Consider the following 19,147-nt stretch of genomic DNA (forward strand, 5'->3'; position numbering starts at 1 on the left):
GGAGTGGATCTAGATCCAATTCACATCGGTATGGATCCGATTTCTCAAAAAAAAAATCTAATTTTCTTGTTTTAACTCACATTCTGAATGTATCAATTTATGATAATATGATATGCATTATCATGCATCGTCTAGTTTTTTTGATTGAATCGTCAATACCATACCTACTGGGGCAGAACAAAGAGGGAGAGAAGGAGCACATTACTCTCTCTCTCTCTCTCTCTCTCTCTCTCTCTATATATATATATATATATATATATATATATATATAGAGAGAGAGAGAGAGAGAGAGAGAGAAAGAAGTAATGTGCTCCTCCTGCCCACCTTCTCGCTTTGCCCCTTCAAAAAATATAGTTTTTGTGTTTTTTCTCACATCTAACACCATAGATGTGATCTATAGGTTTTGTTTAGTGAGAACCTGTTTTTGGATCACCAAAATTTGACCTGTATACCCATTTTATCGGTGATCCAAAATCATTGGAAGGTACCAGTTTTTCTTGGCTCATAAAATCATGTTTTTCGTCAAAAAAATATGATCCAAGAGTCGATTCTCACTAAATGGAGCGTGCTAAAACTCATCTAATGATTAAGATCTATCTTAAAACACTTCAAAACTATGGGGCAGAATGAAAAATGAGACCTAATATGTTCAGTTCTCTCTCTCTCTCTCATATATATATATATATATATATATATATATATATATATATATACCAGACACTGGAGCCAACTGTTACAAATCTTGATCCGACTCTGAACACATGGTAGAATGCAGGTTCCAGATATGAAACGGGTCAAGTATATTGCTTTTCATATGAAATAGATAAAAGGGGTCCGCTCTAACCCGATCTGAACCTAATTATTTGTTCGATTCTGACCCAGATCTGAATAATCTGACGATGGTTGCTCTGCATCCAACCTGGACTCGGATATAAATCATCAGGAGCTGATATTATGGGTTCAGAGCCGAGTCAAAGCTCCGTCCCGTTTGCACTCTAGTATTCAATTTGTTGATCATCCTATAACTTGATTATGACCCATAGATTCATATTCAGGAATAAGTAGGGATAATGGATCAGATTTTATCCGTTGTTCGACCGAATCCAACTCTATTTAGTCGGATTTGGTAAGCCAAAACCATATCTAGTCATAATCAGATACCAATATGGTTTTGATTTTTTTTGTTACTGAATCTGATATTCATCCGGATTCAATGCTTATCCAAATCCGTTTACATTTAAAAAACTGGATTCGGTATGAACTTTTTACTGTTTGGACCTGAATCTGAATCTGAATCTGAATTTGAATCCGTTTAATCAGATATGGCATTGGCTACATCCTACCCGAATCCAAAACGTTTACATCCCTACATTTAGGGCTAGTGATAAATACTCATGTTTTTATCTACATGTACATATAATATATAGTCTTCTTTTTAGCCTTGGAAAAAAAAAAAGGAAAAATAAGCTGCAATCAGGTCTCAACTCTCATGTTATTATCAAGTCACTGATATTCCATTCTCCTGGTGCACATAGAACTATTAAACTACAGTGATATCCTGACATCCATTTTGATAGGATGGATGGCTGCAGAATCTTGCAGCAATAAAACGGCACTCTGTCCCACAATTTTCTCCACCGTGAAACTTGTTCACTACTAGTAGTGCATGGAGCTAAATGTAGACTGAAGGATTGGATCACCATGAGGCTAGGTTGACTACAGTGTTTGAAAAATGAACCATCTACGCAAACATGAAGTTCAAATTACCAGCAATAATCCATGAATACATTAATAATGCATTTGTAATGCCTGACAAGAAAGAAACAACATGCCGTACACACGCGCACGGGCACACACATATATAAAAGAGAGAGAGAGAGAGTAATGGGTAGGTGCCTGCCGCTTTTTGTGTCTACCTAGCTTTACTATTTTTTCTAAAACTGACCGTGCAGATGTGATCTACATGCTTGATTTTGTGGGAATCGACTTTTGGATTGTCTGATTCCAATAATAAGATTCAAAAAGCAACGGTCTACAATTTTAAAAAATATTCAATGCTTAAAAATTATTTTTCTCTCAAAAAAACATGATTCAAGTGTGATATCCTAGTAAATCGATCATACATAACACATCTATAGGGTCAGGTTTTTGAAAAACAACATGAAAAATATACAAGCTCAAAAGGTACGTGATAGGCACAAAAACCGTCAGGCACTTACCATTTTCTCTCTCTCTCTCTATATATATATATATATATATTTGTGGGTCAGGATTTTTTCATCTATATATATATATATATATATATATATATATATATATATATTTGTGGGTCAGGCATCTGGTAGGTGCCTGAGGCTTTTTGTGCCTATCAAACTTTGGAAAATTTGTTTTTATTTTTTCTAATATCTGACCATATGACCATACGTGATCTACATGCTTGATTTTATGGGAATAGACTTTTGGATTGCTCGATTCCAACACCAAGTTAGGTTTTTATAAGATTAAAAAATCAGAGGTCTATAATTTTAAAAAATATTCAATGCTTAAAAATCATTTTTTTTCTAAAAAACATTATCCAAGTGTGATGTGGTTTAGCACCAAATGGGTTTTGCAGGGACCCATTTTCGTATATGAGTAATGGGTCGGTGCTAAACAGCGTGTTAAATGAGTTTTTTGAGCTTTTTCGGTTTATTTTTAAATTTTGACACATCTATGTACTTGATTTTATAGGGATCAGCATTTGAAGGGTTTGATTCCAACACATGAGTGGGTTTTTATAAAGTTCGAAAAATCAACGGTCCAAAATCTTTGTAAATTTTTTAGGCTCCAAACATCATTTTTTCATTGAAAACACATTATCCAAGCATGAATTCTTAGTAAATCGACCATGCCCAACACATTTATAGGGTCGGAATCGTGTAAAAAACAATGGAGAAGTTGAAATTTGTGGTTTAGCACATACCCATATATATAGTGATGGGTTGGTGCCAAGTGTATTTTTGTGCCTACCTCGTGCCTACCTGTAGAAAGATTGTTTCTATTTTTTCTAAAATCTGACTATACAGACATGCTTGATTTTGTGGGAATGGACTTTTGGATCGTCAGATTCTAACAAGTCAGGTTTCTATAAGATTTAGAATCAATGGTACACAATTTTTAAAAAATTCAATGTTTAAAAATAAAATTTTCTCAAAAAACATGTTCCAAGTATGATTTTCTATCAAATCCATCATGCATAACACATCTCTATCGTCAAATTTTTGAAAAACAACCTGAAAACCCTATCCAAGCTCAGTAAGTACTCACTTGGCACAAAAAGTGTCAGGCACCTACCCATTTTTTATATATATTTAAGAAAACTGTGGTTTTAAAACCTAGTGACTCGTGGTTTGGCTCGTCCTTGAGCGACTCGTGACTCAGCTAGGTCTTAAGTTTATGCTTTATATAAAATATATATATATATATATATATATATATACTATGTATATTTAATAGTATATTATCAATACATAATATATAATATTCGTTATATGATATTTTTTTATAATATTTTAATGTATAATATTATTAATGCATGTATAACTATATTTTTATATATAATATACATAATATTTATATTATATTTTATATAATATATGTAATTATATATAAAATATAACATATATGACTCGATTGAGTCATGGGCAAACTCGACCAAGTCATGCTAAAACTCGACCGACTCGGCCATGACTTGACCAAGTTTTGTACATAGGCGAGTTATATTGGATTTTAACCCAATACTTGGATGATCCGGGCCTAGTCAACCGAGTCCTGTATCTTCAGATTGGTTTTCCTTCAAACTTGTTGGGATGCACGGTGTAAACAGGTGCATCATTTTTTTCAAAAAAAAATTATTCAGTTGTTTTTGAACTGCTGCTAAATGTATGTTTTTTCACCCAAACTTTTAGCAGCAATCAAAACAGCTGCTAAAAGTTTGGATCATGAAAAAAATAGACTACAGCATCGCCGTTTTATCCCGAGTGATCTACGATGGTGATTCGTCCAAACAATTTTCAAACATTTTAAGCATTTTAAGTGTTAATTTTAAGATACATGCTTCTCATATATATATATATATATATATATATATATATATATATATACACGAGGAATGTGTTCCTTAAGCCCCCTTTTTCGGTAGGTCTCATTAGGCACCTTCAAAAGTCATAGTTTTAAGCATTTTTTTCTCATGTCTAACACCACAGATGTGATCTATAGGTTTTGTTTAGTGGGAACCAACTTTTGGATCGCCAAACATGTTTTTCTGGTGATCCAAAATTAATGGCTATGAAAGTACCAGTCTTTTTTTTTCTCATAAAATCATGTTTTTTCATAAAAAACATGATCCAGGAGTAGATTCCATCTAAATCGAGTATGCTGAATACATCTAATGGTGCAGACCTATCATAAAACACTTAAAACCTATAGAGCAGAACGAGGTTGAAAGAGAAATGAGGTTGAATATGTTTAGTACTATATATATATATATATATATATATAGTAATGAGTTTGTGCTAAACTCATTTAGTGCTAAACCACGTGCTAAATGGGTTTTTCAGCTTCTGGTGCTTTTTGTGCAGTTCTGACTCTATAAATGTGTTGGGCATGGCCAATTTGCTAAGAATTCACACCTGGATCGATCATGCATTTTTTATAAAAAATGATGTTTTAACCTAAAATTTTTACAAAGATTTTGGATAGTTGATTTTTCAAACTTTATAAAAACCCGCCCATGTATTGGAATCAAAATCTTCAAAAGATGATCCCTATAAAATTGTACATAGATCACATATGTACTGTCGGAATTTAAAAATAAAATGAAAAGGCCCAGAAAAACTATTTAGCATGCGGTTTAGCACCAATATATATATATATATATATATATATATATATATATATATATATATATATATATATATATATATATATATATATATATATATACTGCCTAACACTTTTTGAGCCTACCGGCAGCCTACCATCCGTAAATTGGTGTTTCCATGTTTTTAGCAAATCTGACCCTGCAAATGTGTTCGGCATGATTGATTTGCTAGGAAATGATACTTCGATTTTGATAAAAAATACGATTTTTTAAGCATTGAATATTTTTAAAATGATAAATCATTGATTTTTAAATCTTATAAAAACCTACCTGTGTGTAGGAATGATATGATCCAAGAGTTCATTCTTGTAAAATCAAGCATGTAGTCTGCATGGTCAAATTTTTAAAAAATAGAAAAAATCCTTAAGAATCTCATTAGGCTGGTAGTAGGCTAGAAAAGTGGTAGGCTACCACCTAATCATATATATAATGGGGATAAAGTTTGCTACGCATTTGTATTAGGGGTGTCAATGAGCCGGGTTTGGTTCAGGCCCAGGTGGTATAAGACTTGGACCTAATTTTTGGGTATAGTATCGGATCAGGACCTGAGTCTAATCGGGTCTACTATATGAAAAATCATACTTGGAACTGATAAGAACTAAATGAACCAGACCCGGACCATACGTACCCGGTAAAACCATATTTTTTTATCATTTTTACATTGAAAAAATATGGGTCTTAATTGGAACTCGGGTCTGGTATAAAATTTTACACACTATACCCGGGTCCATGTATTAATCCGCCCTTAGGATCGGGACACGGGTCTTATTATTTATCCCCATACCGGGACCCTATAGGGTTTGGTTCGGGTAGCGTCCGTGTAAACCAGGCCCTTGACACCCCTAATTAATTTGTATGTATGACTTAGCAAACTTTTTTTTTTCTGGAACTGACCTCATGGGTGTGATTTATATGTTCTTTTTAGCAGGAACCAGATTTTGAATTGGTGGAATCCGGCCTGTATGCAGGCTTTCATGGCGATGCGAAAATCAACGGCTATAAATTCACCGATTGATTGACTCAAAAAACATCTTTTTTATCAAAAAAAAATTGATCCAAGGATCGATTCCCACTAAATCAACCTTGCTAAACTCATCTACGACGTTAGATTAAGTCAAAACAACTAGGATCACGCAATCAAACTAGATTGCATATATACATAGAGATTCAGCTTCACCAGAAGGGATGCACACCTGTGGCATTCAGAATCCGGACTTAATTTCGAACTTGTGATATCCCTTCAGCTTGGTGATGTTCCAAGTCGCCCCTACCAGAAGAGCTAAGACCTTGTGGGCAACTACGTACGTGGAAGTGCTTCATACCATAAGTCAAATTTTTTTTTTGATAGAAACATACCATAAATCAATTATTAAAAAAATTAATTAATACAACTCCTTAATTATGTGAAAAGAAAGCATCTTTACTTGATACGTTCTTGATTAACCATGAATCAAATGCCTCACTGAGAACCAAGATTCATGTTTATGAAAGGTAATTGGTTCACTTAAACTTGTTTCTGATAGGCATATCACATGGGTTGACATGGATAGATGTACTGGTCATTGAAGTGCTATTGAATTACACCGACCAATTAATCACCAAAAAATCATCCATATCCATCTTCCTCTATCCAGGTTGACTGTTGGATCTCAGTTTGGATCTAACGTGATAAAACCAGATCTGGACTCTATTAATGGATCCTTATTTGGTTTATTTAAGCAGGACCAAATCCGAACTGGATCCAGATATATTATGGCATTCATCGTAGGGTTTTCACTAGAAATGACTCTGTCTGACCCCTTGTTGGACAAATATGTGACAAGGATACAGTTATGGACACAGGGTTAAGCCATTTCTATGACGTTATAAATAAGACTAGTATATTAGTTGAAACAAAACGAGAGTCAAAATGGAGAATCCGTGTGACAGAGATTGCATCTGGCCTTGTTTCAGTAGGAATGTGAATGGATCAAATTTTATCTGATATGTTTAGTCAAACCAAAACCATATCCGATTATAATCAGGTGCAGATATACTTTTGGTTTTTTGCTACCGAATTCAATAGATGTGTGGATTCGATGGATATCTGAATCTAATTACAGTACATGTAAAAAAGAAAGTTTGGTATGAGCTTTTCACCATCCAAGTCTGAATCCGAATCCAATTAGGCAACATCCAATTAGTCCGATTTATTATTGACCACATCCCATCTGAATCAAAATTATTATTCTTTGAGTTTGTAGTTTTAGGATCTTTGGTGCATTTTAACTCATTCTCACTGAAGCTGTTTTTACACAGATCCGTTATCCTTCCAAAGAATTTGTCTTTTCATTGAATCAGATAGAAATGTATAAGCTTAAAAAATGACTTGATCAGCTCTATTACACTTCTTAACAAAACTTAGTATGCTGATATGTCCTGATACTTGAACTAAAAGGGTAGTCTTAAGGAACTTGTGTGTTATAAGTACTTATTTGAGATTTTCTATTTCTTATTGGTTGTTATTTCATCAATAAATTATTTTTTTAATTATTTGTATTTTTAAATATTTTTTATAATTTTTTTAAAGTTTTCAAAAAAGATTTTGAGGCTTACGTCTCGCCTCAATTTTTGGTGGAACGCCTCGCTACGCCTCAACGCTTTTCACAACAGTGGTCAGATCTGATCCAATTACATGCAATGTTTTAGGCCCCTCCCCCATAAGGGGTGGAAGGGTGGACGAAATCCTTTGATCTTTAGTTAATAAAACCTTGTATCTTAGATCCGAGGTAATCAAACGCAGCCTAAATCATTTTTGGGACCAAGTGTGTTTTCTAAAATATAAATAGAAGAGGCTGCCACCTAAACATAATAATCGAAGCATTGGGCAGCTTTTTGTAAATTGCTAATAAATTAGCAGCTTTTTGTAAACTACTCAAAACAATTGTTGTCTCTTAACTAAAGCCCTTAATATAGGGGCCAAATGTGAAGGACAAAATGGTTAAAACCAAGGTGCCTGTCACTTTCAAACCTTGAGGTTGCCTGCCTTGTTTGTATATATATATATATATATATATATATATATATATATATATATATATATATATATATATATATATATATATATATATATATATATATATATATATATATATATATATGTGTGTGTGTGTACATTCATGCAAATATTTGACATATTGCCTAAAAACTGGCGTGATAGCCAAGGAAATCTATTATCAAATGGAGTCTCGTGAGAACTCGATGGCCCCAATTGTTTTATTGCTTTATTCCCTTTCAACACGCCTATCATTACAATAAGATGTCCTCGAAGATTCAATGAGTATATTAAAAAGACAATGAGATATGATAGAGGAGGAAGAGTGAACGTCTTATATGTAATAAATAAACAAAGAATAAAAAAATGGGAATTAAATAAAATAAAAAATGAGCAACTAGGGTCAAAATATTTAATATTTTTGTAGTCAAATTCCATCTTGCATGAACGAATCCCAAGAAATTTTGCAGGTCTGCAAGGAATGGGCAACCAGTTTGATGACACAAGTACCAGAGAGAGAGAGAGAGAGACCCCATTACATCAACTATGCATAGATCAATTTGATTTGAATCCAACCCGATTTCACCCAACCATGAGGTGATGACTGTTTTTTGTGTGGTCAGTTATGGATGGCTTGTAAGGGGTTACAAGTGGATCTGATATAATCAGATATCTGATCTAAATCCGACCCATTATTACCTTATTAGAATCCTCACAGTTAGATCTGAATGTGGATTCAGAACGGATCTGGATTTGCTAAAATTGCATTATCGGACCCCAGTATATATTACCACATATGTTTCAGTTCTGGGTTCAATCTGATTCATATCCAGATTTGCATTCAGATGTACATTGTGCATTTCAGATCCGTATTCGGATCTAACAAGATCCGGCCAATGTCCGGCCCATTCGGGTCTCTAGTGGCTTAACAGCTTGAGAGACAAAAGTAGGTTATGTCCTTAAAATAGTTTAATCTTTTACTGGGTCCGGGTTGCGTTGGATACAGACGGCAAACATGGATCAGAATCATATGATTCAGATCCAAACCGAACAGGTATCTGACAGTACAAGGAAAACCAGATCTCTCTCTCTCTCTCTTTCTCTCTCTCTCTCTCTCTCTCTCTCTCTCTCTGCGCTGCACCTATTCTGGGAATGTCAAGTCTTTTATAATATCTTTAAGGTTACCTGGAATAAGTCGGTAGTGTGTGTGCGTCAGGAGTCTTTCGTTGTGGACCTCTTGTGGGGACCCCAGCTAGTTCGTAGATGTAAAAGTTGGCAGAACTTGGTTGCTTTCTTCCTGGTGGGCTGTTTGGATGTCGCGCAACAATGCTATTTTCAGGCAGATCCTGGTTAATTTCAACAAGTTAGTAAATTATATTCAGGCGGATGTATACGCCTCGTTACGCATCTTTCTTCCTGATCTTCAATGCCAATTGCCGCTAAGGCCTCCCCCGGATCCGGACTGATCGCCTTGTTTCTGATTTGTATTTTGTGCTTTTTTGGCTTATGTGTTCTTTGTCGGTTCGGGTCTTGTGTGTTTTGTTTGCCGGTTTCAACGTCTGTTGAACCTGTCGTAATGTTGATATCTTTGATTCTCTCTCTCTCTCTCTCTCTCTCTCTCTCTCTCTCTCTCTCTCTCTCTCTCTCTCTCTCTCTCTCTCGGGGATAAAAAAAAGGTAAAGGAAAAGAGGGGTTGGAGGTATAATATTCTCCCTGGTGGGGTTGAGCTTGCACACTTTCAGCCCGCAGCCCATATGCAACAAGGAGGACAAACATAGCACAATTAACAAAACAAAAAAGAAAAGTTGGAGAATCAAATGTGGGTTTATTTCTGGCTTTTGTCCATAATCTATCCAATATTATTGCAGTTAAAGAAAGCAAAAACTTTGGTTAATACTTAACAATGCATTGAAAGATACCCAACAAGAAAAACCTCAAGTTTCTTAATTCTTTCCTATGACAAACTGTCACATGAACATGGAGAAAGGGACACGGGGCACGCCAGTTTTGTGTAGTTTTCCATTAGGAATAATACATAAATGACACGACACGGACATAAATTGACGAATCCCATAAGCCAAACAAATTGTTTACGAAGAGAGAGAGAGAGAGAGAGGATTCCATAGTGGTGTTTAAGTATTGAAGCTTTTACTAGCACACATGCGAGGATCAAAAGATAAAGCTGCGTTAGTCAGCTTAAAAATAAGAATAAATTAAATGGAGTTTTGGATTTTGATAATGCAAATTCGTTTTACAAGTTGTTTTGGTAGTCAGTAGTCTAAACTAGGGCTGTAACCGGTCTACTTTGTACCGGGTGCCCAACCCGATCCGAACCCGATTTCCCGGGTATGGGCAAGGAAAGTGCTGACCCAAACCCGACTTGAAAAGTATGTGGGCCGGGTTTGGGTCATAATTTTTGCCGGGTAGCCAACCCGACCTTGCTTTTTTGCTGGGTACCCGACCCGACCCAAGTATTTTATATATATTTTTAATGAAAATAAAATTTTAAAATATGCAGGTCCTGGTATGGGATTATATTTTCGTGACCCGATAGAATATGAGCCGGTTAAAACTTATATGGGTGGGTCCAGGTCAGCCCTAACCCGACCCGTTGACAGCCCTAGTCTAACGTTGTAAAATTAAAGAAAAAGAAAATGGTTATTGCTAATTGTGACTTAGCAACCTTGAAAGATGGGATTTAAGTGCTCACTCCAAAAACTATGCAATAAACCAAAAAACAATACTAATTGAAAACGGATTTCTCTCCTTAAATCAAATGAAAGGTAAAAAAAAAAAGCAAGCTAAATTATTTCATTTTCAAAAATAAAAAAGACGAGTTCTTTTGGCAACACAAATGTAGGGTTTCAATTGTTTGGATTTAAGACATAACTAAATTCATAAATTTATACATAATTTGGCTTTCCCTAATAAAACCATGCACAACTATACTAATAAAAAAATGGGCATTTTCACAATACTAGCAGAAAAGAGAAATTGAGAACATCTGATTTTAAATTCACATACAAGAACCCATAAAATAAAAAAAATTTAAAAATACAAAACAAGAAAAGACGAAAAATTTGAGCTTTTGCCTGATATTCAGATTATTGGTTTTCTCAACGAAAATGAGCCTGAAACTATAAAGGTAACCTCGGGTTACTGATTTTTTTGATAGGAGGGTTACTGATTAATACAAAAGCATTAAAAAAAAAAGAGCTTTTACTATATTATAAAAAACAGGCAAACGCAAAGCTAAGAATAGGAAAAAGGAGTTTTAGAAAAGCAAAACCTGGGTTATACTTTTTAGAGAGATTTAGCATAGAGAGAGTCTGTAACTGCATCTATGAAAGTCAATCAATGAATCAATCATGCATTGTATTGAAAAGTTCCGAGGGGCAGTGCTGCTGTTGCCTTTACTTAGGCCTTTTAACCCTCCAACTCTAAAAATCATTCCCACTCAAATCAAGGCCTACTCTCGCTCCCTTAACAAACAGAGGAAAAAGACAGAAAGTTCCACGTCATAATTCAAATGAAAAAGTTTATCAGAATATTAGAAAATATTCAAAGGGAAAAAAAATTTATTGGGATCAATCTGGATGATTCCTCTCTCTTAAGTCGGCCTCATCCACTCTGCTTTGCAGTATTCTACTCTCCTTTTTCTGTCTTGTGGGTATTTCTTTTCTCCCTTCCCCTTTTGCTAATTCAGTATTTTGCCGACCTTGGCTCTCAGTCTTCTCATCATAATCATCGCAACTCTCTCTCCCTCTCTCTCTCTCTCATCAACCCTTCCAATACTATCACACCACCAATTCTTTCAAAGAAAGAATGGGTCTGTGATATTTTCTTCATGAGGAATATCATTTTCCCATGGGCAGAGAAAAGATGGTGTTCATGGTGTTAGGTCAAGTCGCTGTAGTTTGGGTTTGCAGACCCTCTCAGACAAGCAATCCAGAGTTGGATAGCGACTCCTTCTGAGCACCACCTCATCATAATCCTCTTCACGAGATCCGATTCTCTTTAATGATGGTGTTGGTCTCACTGAAATCTATCAGGCTCTGAAAAACCTCCAGAGTGGGGTAGAAATTGATATCTCCTGCCCGCCCCCCTCCCCGAGATAGGTTTTTCATGGATAGGTGGGGATTTGGGCTCAGAAGAGAAGGGTGGTTGCTGTTGAATTCCTCAAACTAGAGAGTGAATTGTAAAATTCTCTCTCTCTCTCTCTCTCTCTCTCTCTCTCTCTCTCTCTCTCTCTCTCTCTCTCTCTTAATCATGTCCAGCTCAATTTCTGAAGAGGCCAGTGTTTCTTCTGGTAACAATAACAGCAGAGTGGAATTCTGCTTAGGAGTTCAGACTCCCGATTTCACCACAACCATCACTGCTCCTTCCTCCCACCAACAGCCTGTGAAAAGGAAAAGAAGCCTCCCTGGAAACCCAGGTTAAATTTCAACACTCTCTTCCTTATTTTTCATTTTCCATCCCATCCTTAACTTATCTTGAGAATAAATTGGTTTCTATTTTTTTCTCCTTCTTTTTCTCTTGTTTGGAAGTGCAGATCCTGATGCAGAAGTTATTGCTCTATCTCCAAAGACTCTCATGGCCACCAACCGGTTCATATGTGAGATTTGCAACAAGGGCTTCCAGAGGGACCAGAACCTCCAGCTCCACAGGAGAGGCCACAACCTGCCTTGGAAGCTGAGGCAGAGAAGTAGCAAGGAGATAAGGAAGAGGGTTTATGTGTGCCCAGAGACATCCTGCATCCACCATGACCCCTCCAGGGCTCTGGGTGATCTCACAGGCATCAAGAAGCACTTCTGCAGGAAGCATGGGGAGAAGAAGTGGAAATGTGAAAAGTGTTCAAAGAAATATGCGGTCCAGTCTGACTGGAAAGCTCATTCAAAGATATGTGGAACAAGGGAGTATAGATGTGATTGTGGCACCCTTTTCTCTAGGTATACTCACAGTTTACCATATGAACCAAACCCTACTCTTTTTTTCTCAATGGGTGCAAATTATTGTGGCATTTTGGGATGCCATCTAACATTTTGCATTCCTTTTCAGTCATTGAATTCTTTCTTCTAGCTCTCCTCTTGATGTTAATTTGTGAGTTTCGAATAAATGTAGTTTTCAAATCTTTGGGCACCTATTAATGCCCATGCTTCATCACCTCATAAAGCCTGAAAACACAAAAAATTTAGCTTTTCTTTTTTCTCTCCATCTCTTTTGTCAGCTCAAAAAGAAACCCGTTTAATTTTTTGATGAATCTCAAACTCACATCCGGGAATCTGGTGCCAGTGTTTTCACATTTTTGAACTTCATTATTGTACTTCAATGCTTGTAATAATCTATAGCAAAAGCTATAAAGGTGATGAAACCTCCACCACTCGTCCGTTTTTTTTTTCTCGAACTTTCAACCCCACATGGGGAGTCTGGTCTACAGCATAATTTTTCACGTATATATATTTTAACTTAAAAACTTGAATCTATGAGTACCCATGTTCAAAAGGAACCTACAACCCATGTTCATAAGTTTATCAGTCCTTTTTTTCCTTTTTTTTCTTGGGTATCAAAGGAATCCTTAAGTTGGATGCTAAATCTCATCTCATATATGGTAATCTCGTGATGAACTAATATCGATATGACTTTTCTTAATTTCCTTACTTTGGCTTTTATGCTCAACTTGCTTTCATTGAAATTGAAGCCCATTCTGTCTGTTACAAGCACTGCCCTCAAACAATTCACGAGTTTCTTCTTGTTGAGTGTTCCCACTTCTCAAAGCTAAAAAACCCTTATTCCAGATCTGAAATATGCCAACTGTTGCACATTGGCACCATTAGTGCCACCATTCCGATTTAACTCTCTCTCTCTCTACTGTGCATGACTTCTTGAAAGACTCAATTTATGACCACTGTTTTCTTTTTGTTTTTTGTCTTTGTTTTATGCAGGAAGGATAGTTTCATAACCCACAGAGCCTTCTGTGACGCCTTGGCGGAAGAAAGTGCAAGGCTCTCAGCACCCTTAAACCCTCTACTACCCCCCACCTCCCTACCACCTGCCATAACCCAAGCTCCCCTCCACACCTTCCCAACCTTCACCCAGGAACCCACACTCTTCCCCAAATGGGACACCCAGATCCACCCCCAAGACCCACTTGACAAGAAGCCAGAGCCCTCCTCCCTCCTCCTAGACCACGCTACCCCCAACAAGCCCACTTCCCTCCACCTCCCATTCTTCCCAAACTATCAACACCAACATACCCAACAACAACAAGGACCCCTCCTCATGACCAACCCCTTCAGCTTCCCTCTCCCTCCCCTTTCCCCCCACATGTCAGCAACTGCCTTACTGCAGAAAGCAGCAGAGATGGGTGCAACTCTAAGCAACCCATCTGCCAACCTCCTAGCAGTGGGTCACATGACCTCCAAGTGTGAGACTACTTCACCAGACTGCTTGCAGGAGTTAGGACAACACCCACATCCTGATATGGAGGAGAGAATAGCTGAGATGGTGTCAGCCCTATCCCATGAAGGACAAGGTGTGTCAGTTGGGGAGCTGGTGAGCTGTGTGGATGCTGATAGGTTTGGGTCAGATGTGGGATTGCATGCCATGTTGGTTGAGAAGGAGAGGTGCAAGAGTCAATTCACAAGGGATTTCTTGGGAGGGTGCATTAGTGGGATGGAGATTGGTGCGACTGCGAGTGCATACGAGAACGACCACTCTTTGAGGAGCCCTGGCGTTGCTGGCTTCCGGTTCTCTCTTGCTGATGCACAATCATGGGAGAGTTGATAATTTGGCTCATCATAATTTTATAATTTTATCTTCTTCATCTACTTTTCTTTTTTCATTTCTTTTTTCTCCACCACTGTCTTATATTTGTTCATGTAGGGAAGCTTGCATTTTTGAATTTTTATTCTGTTTCTTTTGTGTGTGTGTGTGTGTGTGTGTGTGTGTGTGTGTGTGTGTGTGTAATTGTAGAATGGAAATCAGTAGGTGAAGTGAAAATTTGCGAGGTTGAATCTTTGTGAGGTTATCGGTAAAACGGCCTTGGTTGTGGCACCATGGTGGGGGACTCCTTGACCAAGGACTCAAGTCTCAAGGTCCATAGTCGCAAATATCGTGATTTTAGTTATACACAAAAGAGAACGATATTTTCAGAGGATGGCATTATATTAAAAAAATAAATATTTTCAAAATATTTTTTATTTTAAAAATGTCATGTTCAACATAATAAGATGATTTTTTCAGTCTCTTATATTATTTATAATTTTTTATTCTATAAATTTTAGATTTTTATATGTACTGATATTTTCCTGAGATTTTATGAAAAAAAGATAGGTCATTGAAAATATCATGAGCTTTTTCCTTGTCAATATTTTCCTGAGAAAAAAAAATTTGTGATTACAAGGACATGAAATCATGTTAATGGCTCATTTGAGGCTTGGCTCAACTTAAACCTATTTCATATACCGAAATCATGTTAATTACTTCAAGGTTTAGTCTGTATGATTTTTTTTGTTTTAGTAGACCAAAGAAAAACGCGCCCATCACCGACTCCACATTGGTAGGCCTTCAGTTGGTAAAACCAGGCGGCCCTTCATAGGTTTCGAACTAACCATTTCCTGCTGGGCAAGTTGGTTAATTTTTTATTTATAATTTGATCTTTGCATGTTGACTCAGAACGGCAGACAAAAGTCATGGCTCAGTCAATCACAAAACTTGGACCAACCTCAACTAAGTATGAGAGCATGGCTCATGTGCGTCCCCACTTGTTTGCCATAACATCTGACATTGCTTGTGTGGCCTCTTCATCACCAACCTCACATTATAAATTTAATTGTTTGAAAATGGAATTATGGGACCCTGTATTTTTCAAGATAAACTAAGATAATTCAGTTAATCTAATTGTTGGGTGGTACGGTGCTCCATCTTTAAAAAAAAAAAAAGGCTTTTTGAAAGGATATACCAGGGCATACTCTACGAGGGCTCTTTCGGTAATTTTCTATGATGCACAAAGTTTTGCTTGTAAGTGGGAATTGCAGAACATGAGGGAGAGAGTACAGTAGAAAAAGGGTCCGAGTGCACGCAGGTTTTCTTGCGCGTGAAGGTGTGACGTGTGCATTGCAGGGTTTATTTATTTATTTATTTTTAATATGATAAGAGAAGGAGCTACCACTTATGGCCCTGCCTATACTAAACCCTAATTTCTTCCCTTCACTGCAAAAAGTTCATCTTTTTAGTGACCATTCTTTTCCTTTGGTTATTCTAGTTCAGTCAAAACCCTTCTTTAGAGTTGAGAGAGAGGGGGAGAGAGAAAGAGAAGTCCCTTGGTTAAATGGTCTCAAAAGCCCAAAAAACCCTTGGATCTTCGGAATGAGATGCAGGTTCAGGTTGGCGTGTAAGCTTGAAAAGTTATGTCATACCAAGGCAATACAATACTGCATTGTGATCCACAATCCAATAAGCGCGTGCATCTAAACACCCCCTTAAAGGGGGATTTTGCAAAAAAAAATATTTTTAAAAATACTCTGATAATGCACTTGGTTCGAAACCCATGAGAAGTGTCCCTTGCCGCAAGGTTGAAGATGGGTGTGCTCCCCCGTGAGCGGGGAGAACCTCGATGGTTTTACCTACCGAAGGCCGGCCAATGTGTTGCCGGTAATTTGGGAGGAGGGAGGAGGGCTGTGTTTCTTTGGTCTAGCACACAAAACATTCAATGATGACATCCTGAATATCATTTGTCTGGTAAAGTTGGCTTGGCTTTTAATTAATATACAAACACACTGGTATCCTTTTCTTTCTGTTGAGTTTTACTCGAGAAACCACCCCAGGCGCAGAGTCCTAACCGTGCTGGCTCAGCCTGCAGTACTACGGTCTCTGTCCATGTCGATGTAAAACTCTGAGGGGTTACCCCTCGACCCCAGGAAGTCTCCAAGCTTCACCTTCTGCATGGGGGTGACACCCATGGGATTTGAACCTAGACTTGCCGGTCTAACAGATTAGGCCCCGTTCCACTAGGCCAAACCCCTTGAGTCTAATCAGACTGTTATCCTTACTCTTTTTCTTTGGATAATGGGAAGAAACTGTTATCATGAGGGTGCACGCCTGTCCTTATCTTCTTCGCATTTATTGCTGAGTCCTTTTGGCAAGAGTGGAATTCAGTTATGATAGTGTACCTACATTCTGCCTTATCGAGTTGTCATTTTGATTGTGTGTGTTTATCATCAGCAGATGGTTTCTTTTGTTATGGCTGAAGATTGTTTATTTATCCTTGATATTGTATTCATTCGTGGATGAAAGTGTGTGAAAAATAAACTGGGCTCAATTCACGTTCCTTCCTATGGATGTAGGCAGTCACTGCTGAACAACGTAAATCCTCTTTTGTCTGTGTGTGTTTTAACATGGTATCAAAGTGTGATCGGCGTTCTTATAGTCTTCATATTGAGTGGAGGATCAATGGTTGGCAATGCTACCAATACCATCGGAGGTTTTGCTGAGAACAGTTGGAGTTCCTCCACCCAAATTATGGAGAATAAGGTTGGTTACTCTTCTTAAAATCACTAACACGTTCCCTGGGGTGGATTATCTAAGCTGGGCAAATGCCGTTAAGTTATTTCTCAATGGCAGATCCAAACTTGGATATATTACTAGAAAAAATGATAAACCAGATCTCACTTATGAAAAATAAGAATCTGAGAATGGTATGGTCATGAGTTGGATGTTAAACTCTATGAAACTGGCCACTGCTAGAAGCTTTCTGTTTATGAACGCCGCAAAGGAAATCTGAGATGTGGTTAAAGAGATTTATGGTAAACAATTTAACCTTGCAAGAGTCTACGAGCCTCAACTGAAAATAGCTAATATACTCACAATGACAAGCCTTTTAGTGTGTATATAAGTACACTTAGAAGGATGTGGGATGAATTGCTCCAATATTGTCCTCCCACTGGTGATATCCTTGAAAGTAAAAAAAGGTTTGAGGAAGACAAAATATTTAAAGTTCTTGCAGGTCTCGGCCAAGATTATGAAAACTTGTGAAGCCAGATCTTGGTGGCAATGTTGTTTCCTTCATATAACACGGTATGCACAATGATCCAACGTGAAGAAACTCACCGAAAAGTTATGAATTCGAGCATTCAAATTAAAAAAGATTAGGCCAAAAAAATGGTGTTTCAGATTGACATAAAGCAAAGTCATTCAGGCACCTGACCTCCAAGCAACTTTTCTCAAGACCGGTCCCTACCATGGTTGAAACTCAAATGCTCCTATTATAAAAAATTAGGTCACTCCAAAGATCGGTGTTGGGATCTCGTGGGTCATCCTAACCGTAACATGAAAACCAATACTAAGTCTCATGCTACAAACTTTGTCACCAAAGATGACCTTACTCATTTTTTCCAATAGATATTCAAGACTAACTTAGCATCGTCATCTCCCATCAGTAATGCACTTGCTGAACAGCAAGGTAAAACTCATGCTCTTCTTTCATGTATTACAAACAATGAATGGATTATAGATTCTAGAGCCTCAAGCCACATGACGAACCATGATGATGGCCTGACTAGCTCAAAAAAATTGGTATATACTATTGACAGTTCTATCATGATGGTCATCGGTATAAAAAATGTCAATTTTATGAATCGTGATACTGATTCTAAAGGCTGCATCATTCCAAAACTTGTTGCTAATCTTATGTCCATAAGCCAGATTACTAAAACTCATGATTGTTCAGTTGTTTTTCCTTCTAAGGAGGTTGTCTTTCAGGACATAAAATCGAAGAAGATGATTGGTAGAGGCATAGAACAGGATGATCTATACATCTTCAGTCAACCAAAGAAAACATTTTTTAGTAGTGCCCAATCAAGAAACACTTATAGCCTTTGGCATTCACGTCTTGGACATGCTTCTGCTAAAATCATAAAATTTTTACTACTTGAATTGAATAATAATAGTCTATCGTGTGATGCTTACGAATTTGCTAAGGCCATTAGGCTTCTTTTTCAAAACTCCTCCACTAAAAGTAGCAAGTTTTTTTAATTGTTGCATTCTGATGCATGGGGTCCAGCCCCCATAGACTCTGTGTTCGGTTTCAGATACTATGTTACATTTATTGAAGATAGATCTCACGTCACATGAGTGTATTTCCTAAAACATAAATATGAAATGGCCAAAGTTTTTAAACATTTTTATAATCTTGT

The 19,147-nt window shown here is 37.1% G+C and overlaps 1 protein-coding gene across 1 annotated transcript; it reads left to right on the forward strand.

Moving 5' to 3' along the window:
* Positions 1–12,137: 12,137 nt before the first annotated feature.
* Positions 12,138–14,848, forward strand: LOC149831637 (protein indeterminate-domain 7-like). Its single transcript, XM_090012159.1, has 3 exons — positions 12,138–12,390; positions 12,508–12,904; positions 13,898–14,848. The coding sequence occupies exons 1-3, from the start codon at positions 12,225–12,227 to the stop codon at positions 14,736–14,738; spliced, it is 1,404 nt and encodes a 467-aa protein (XP_089868285.1). The 5' UTR covers positions 12,138–12,224; the 3' UTR covers positions 14,739–14,848.
* The last annotated feature ends 4,299 nt before the right edge of the window (positions 14,849–19,147 follow it).

The sequence above is a fragment of the Nuphar pumila genome, chromosome 7 (genome assembly GCF_984573655.1).
Source record: "Nuphar pumila chromosome 7, dmNupPumi1.hap1.1, whole genome shotgun sequence".
In the NCBI taxonomy this organism is placed as follows: Eukaryota; Viridiplantae; Streptophyta; class Magnoliopsida; order Nymphaeales; family Nymphaeaceae; genus Nuphar; species Nuphar pumila.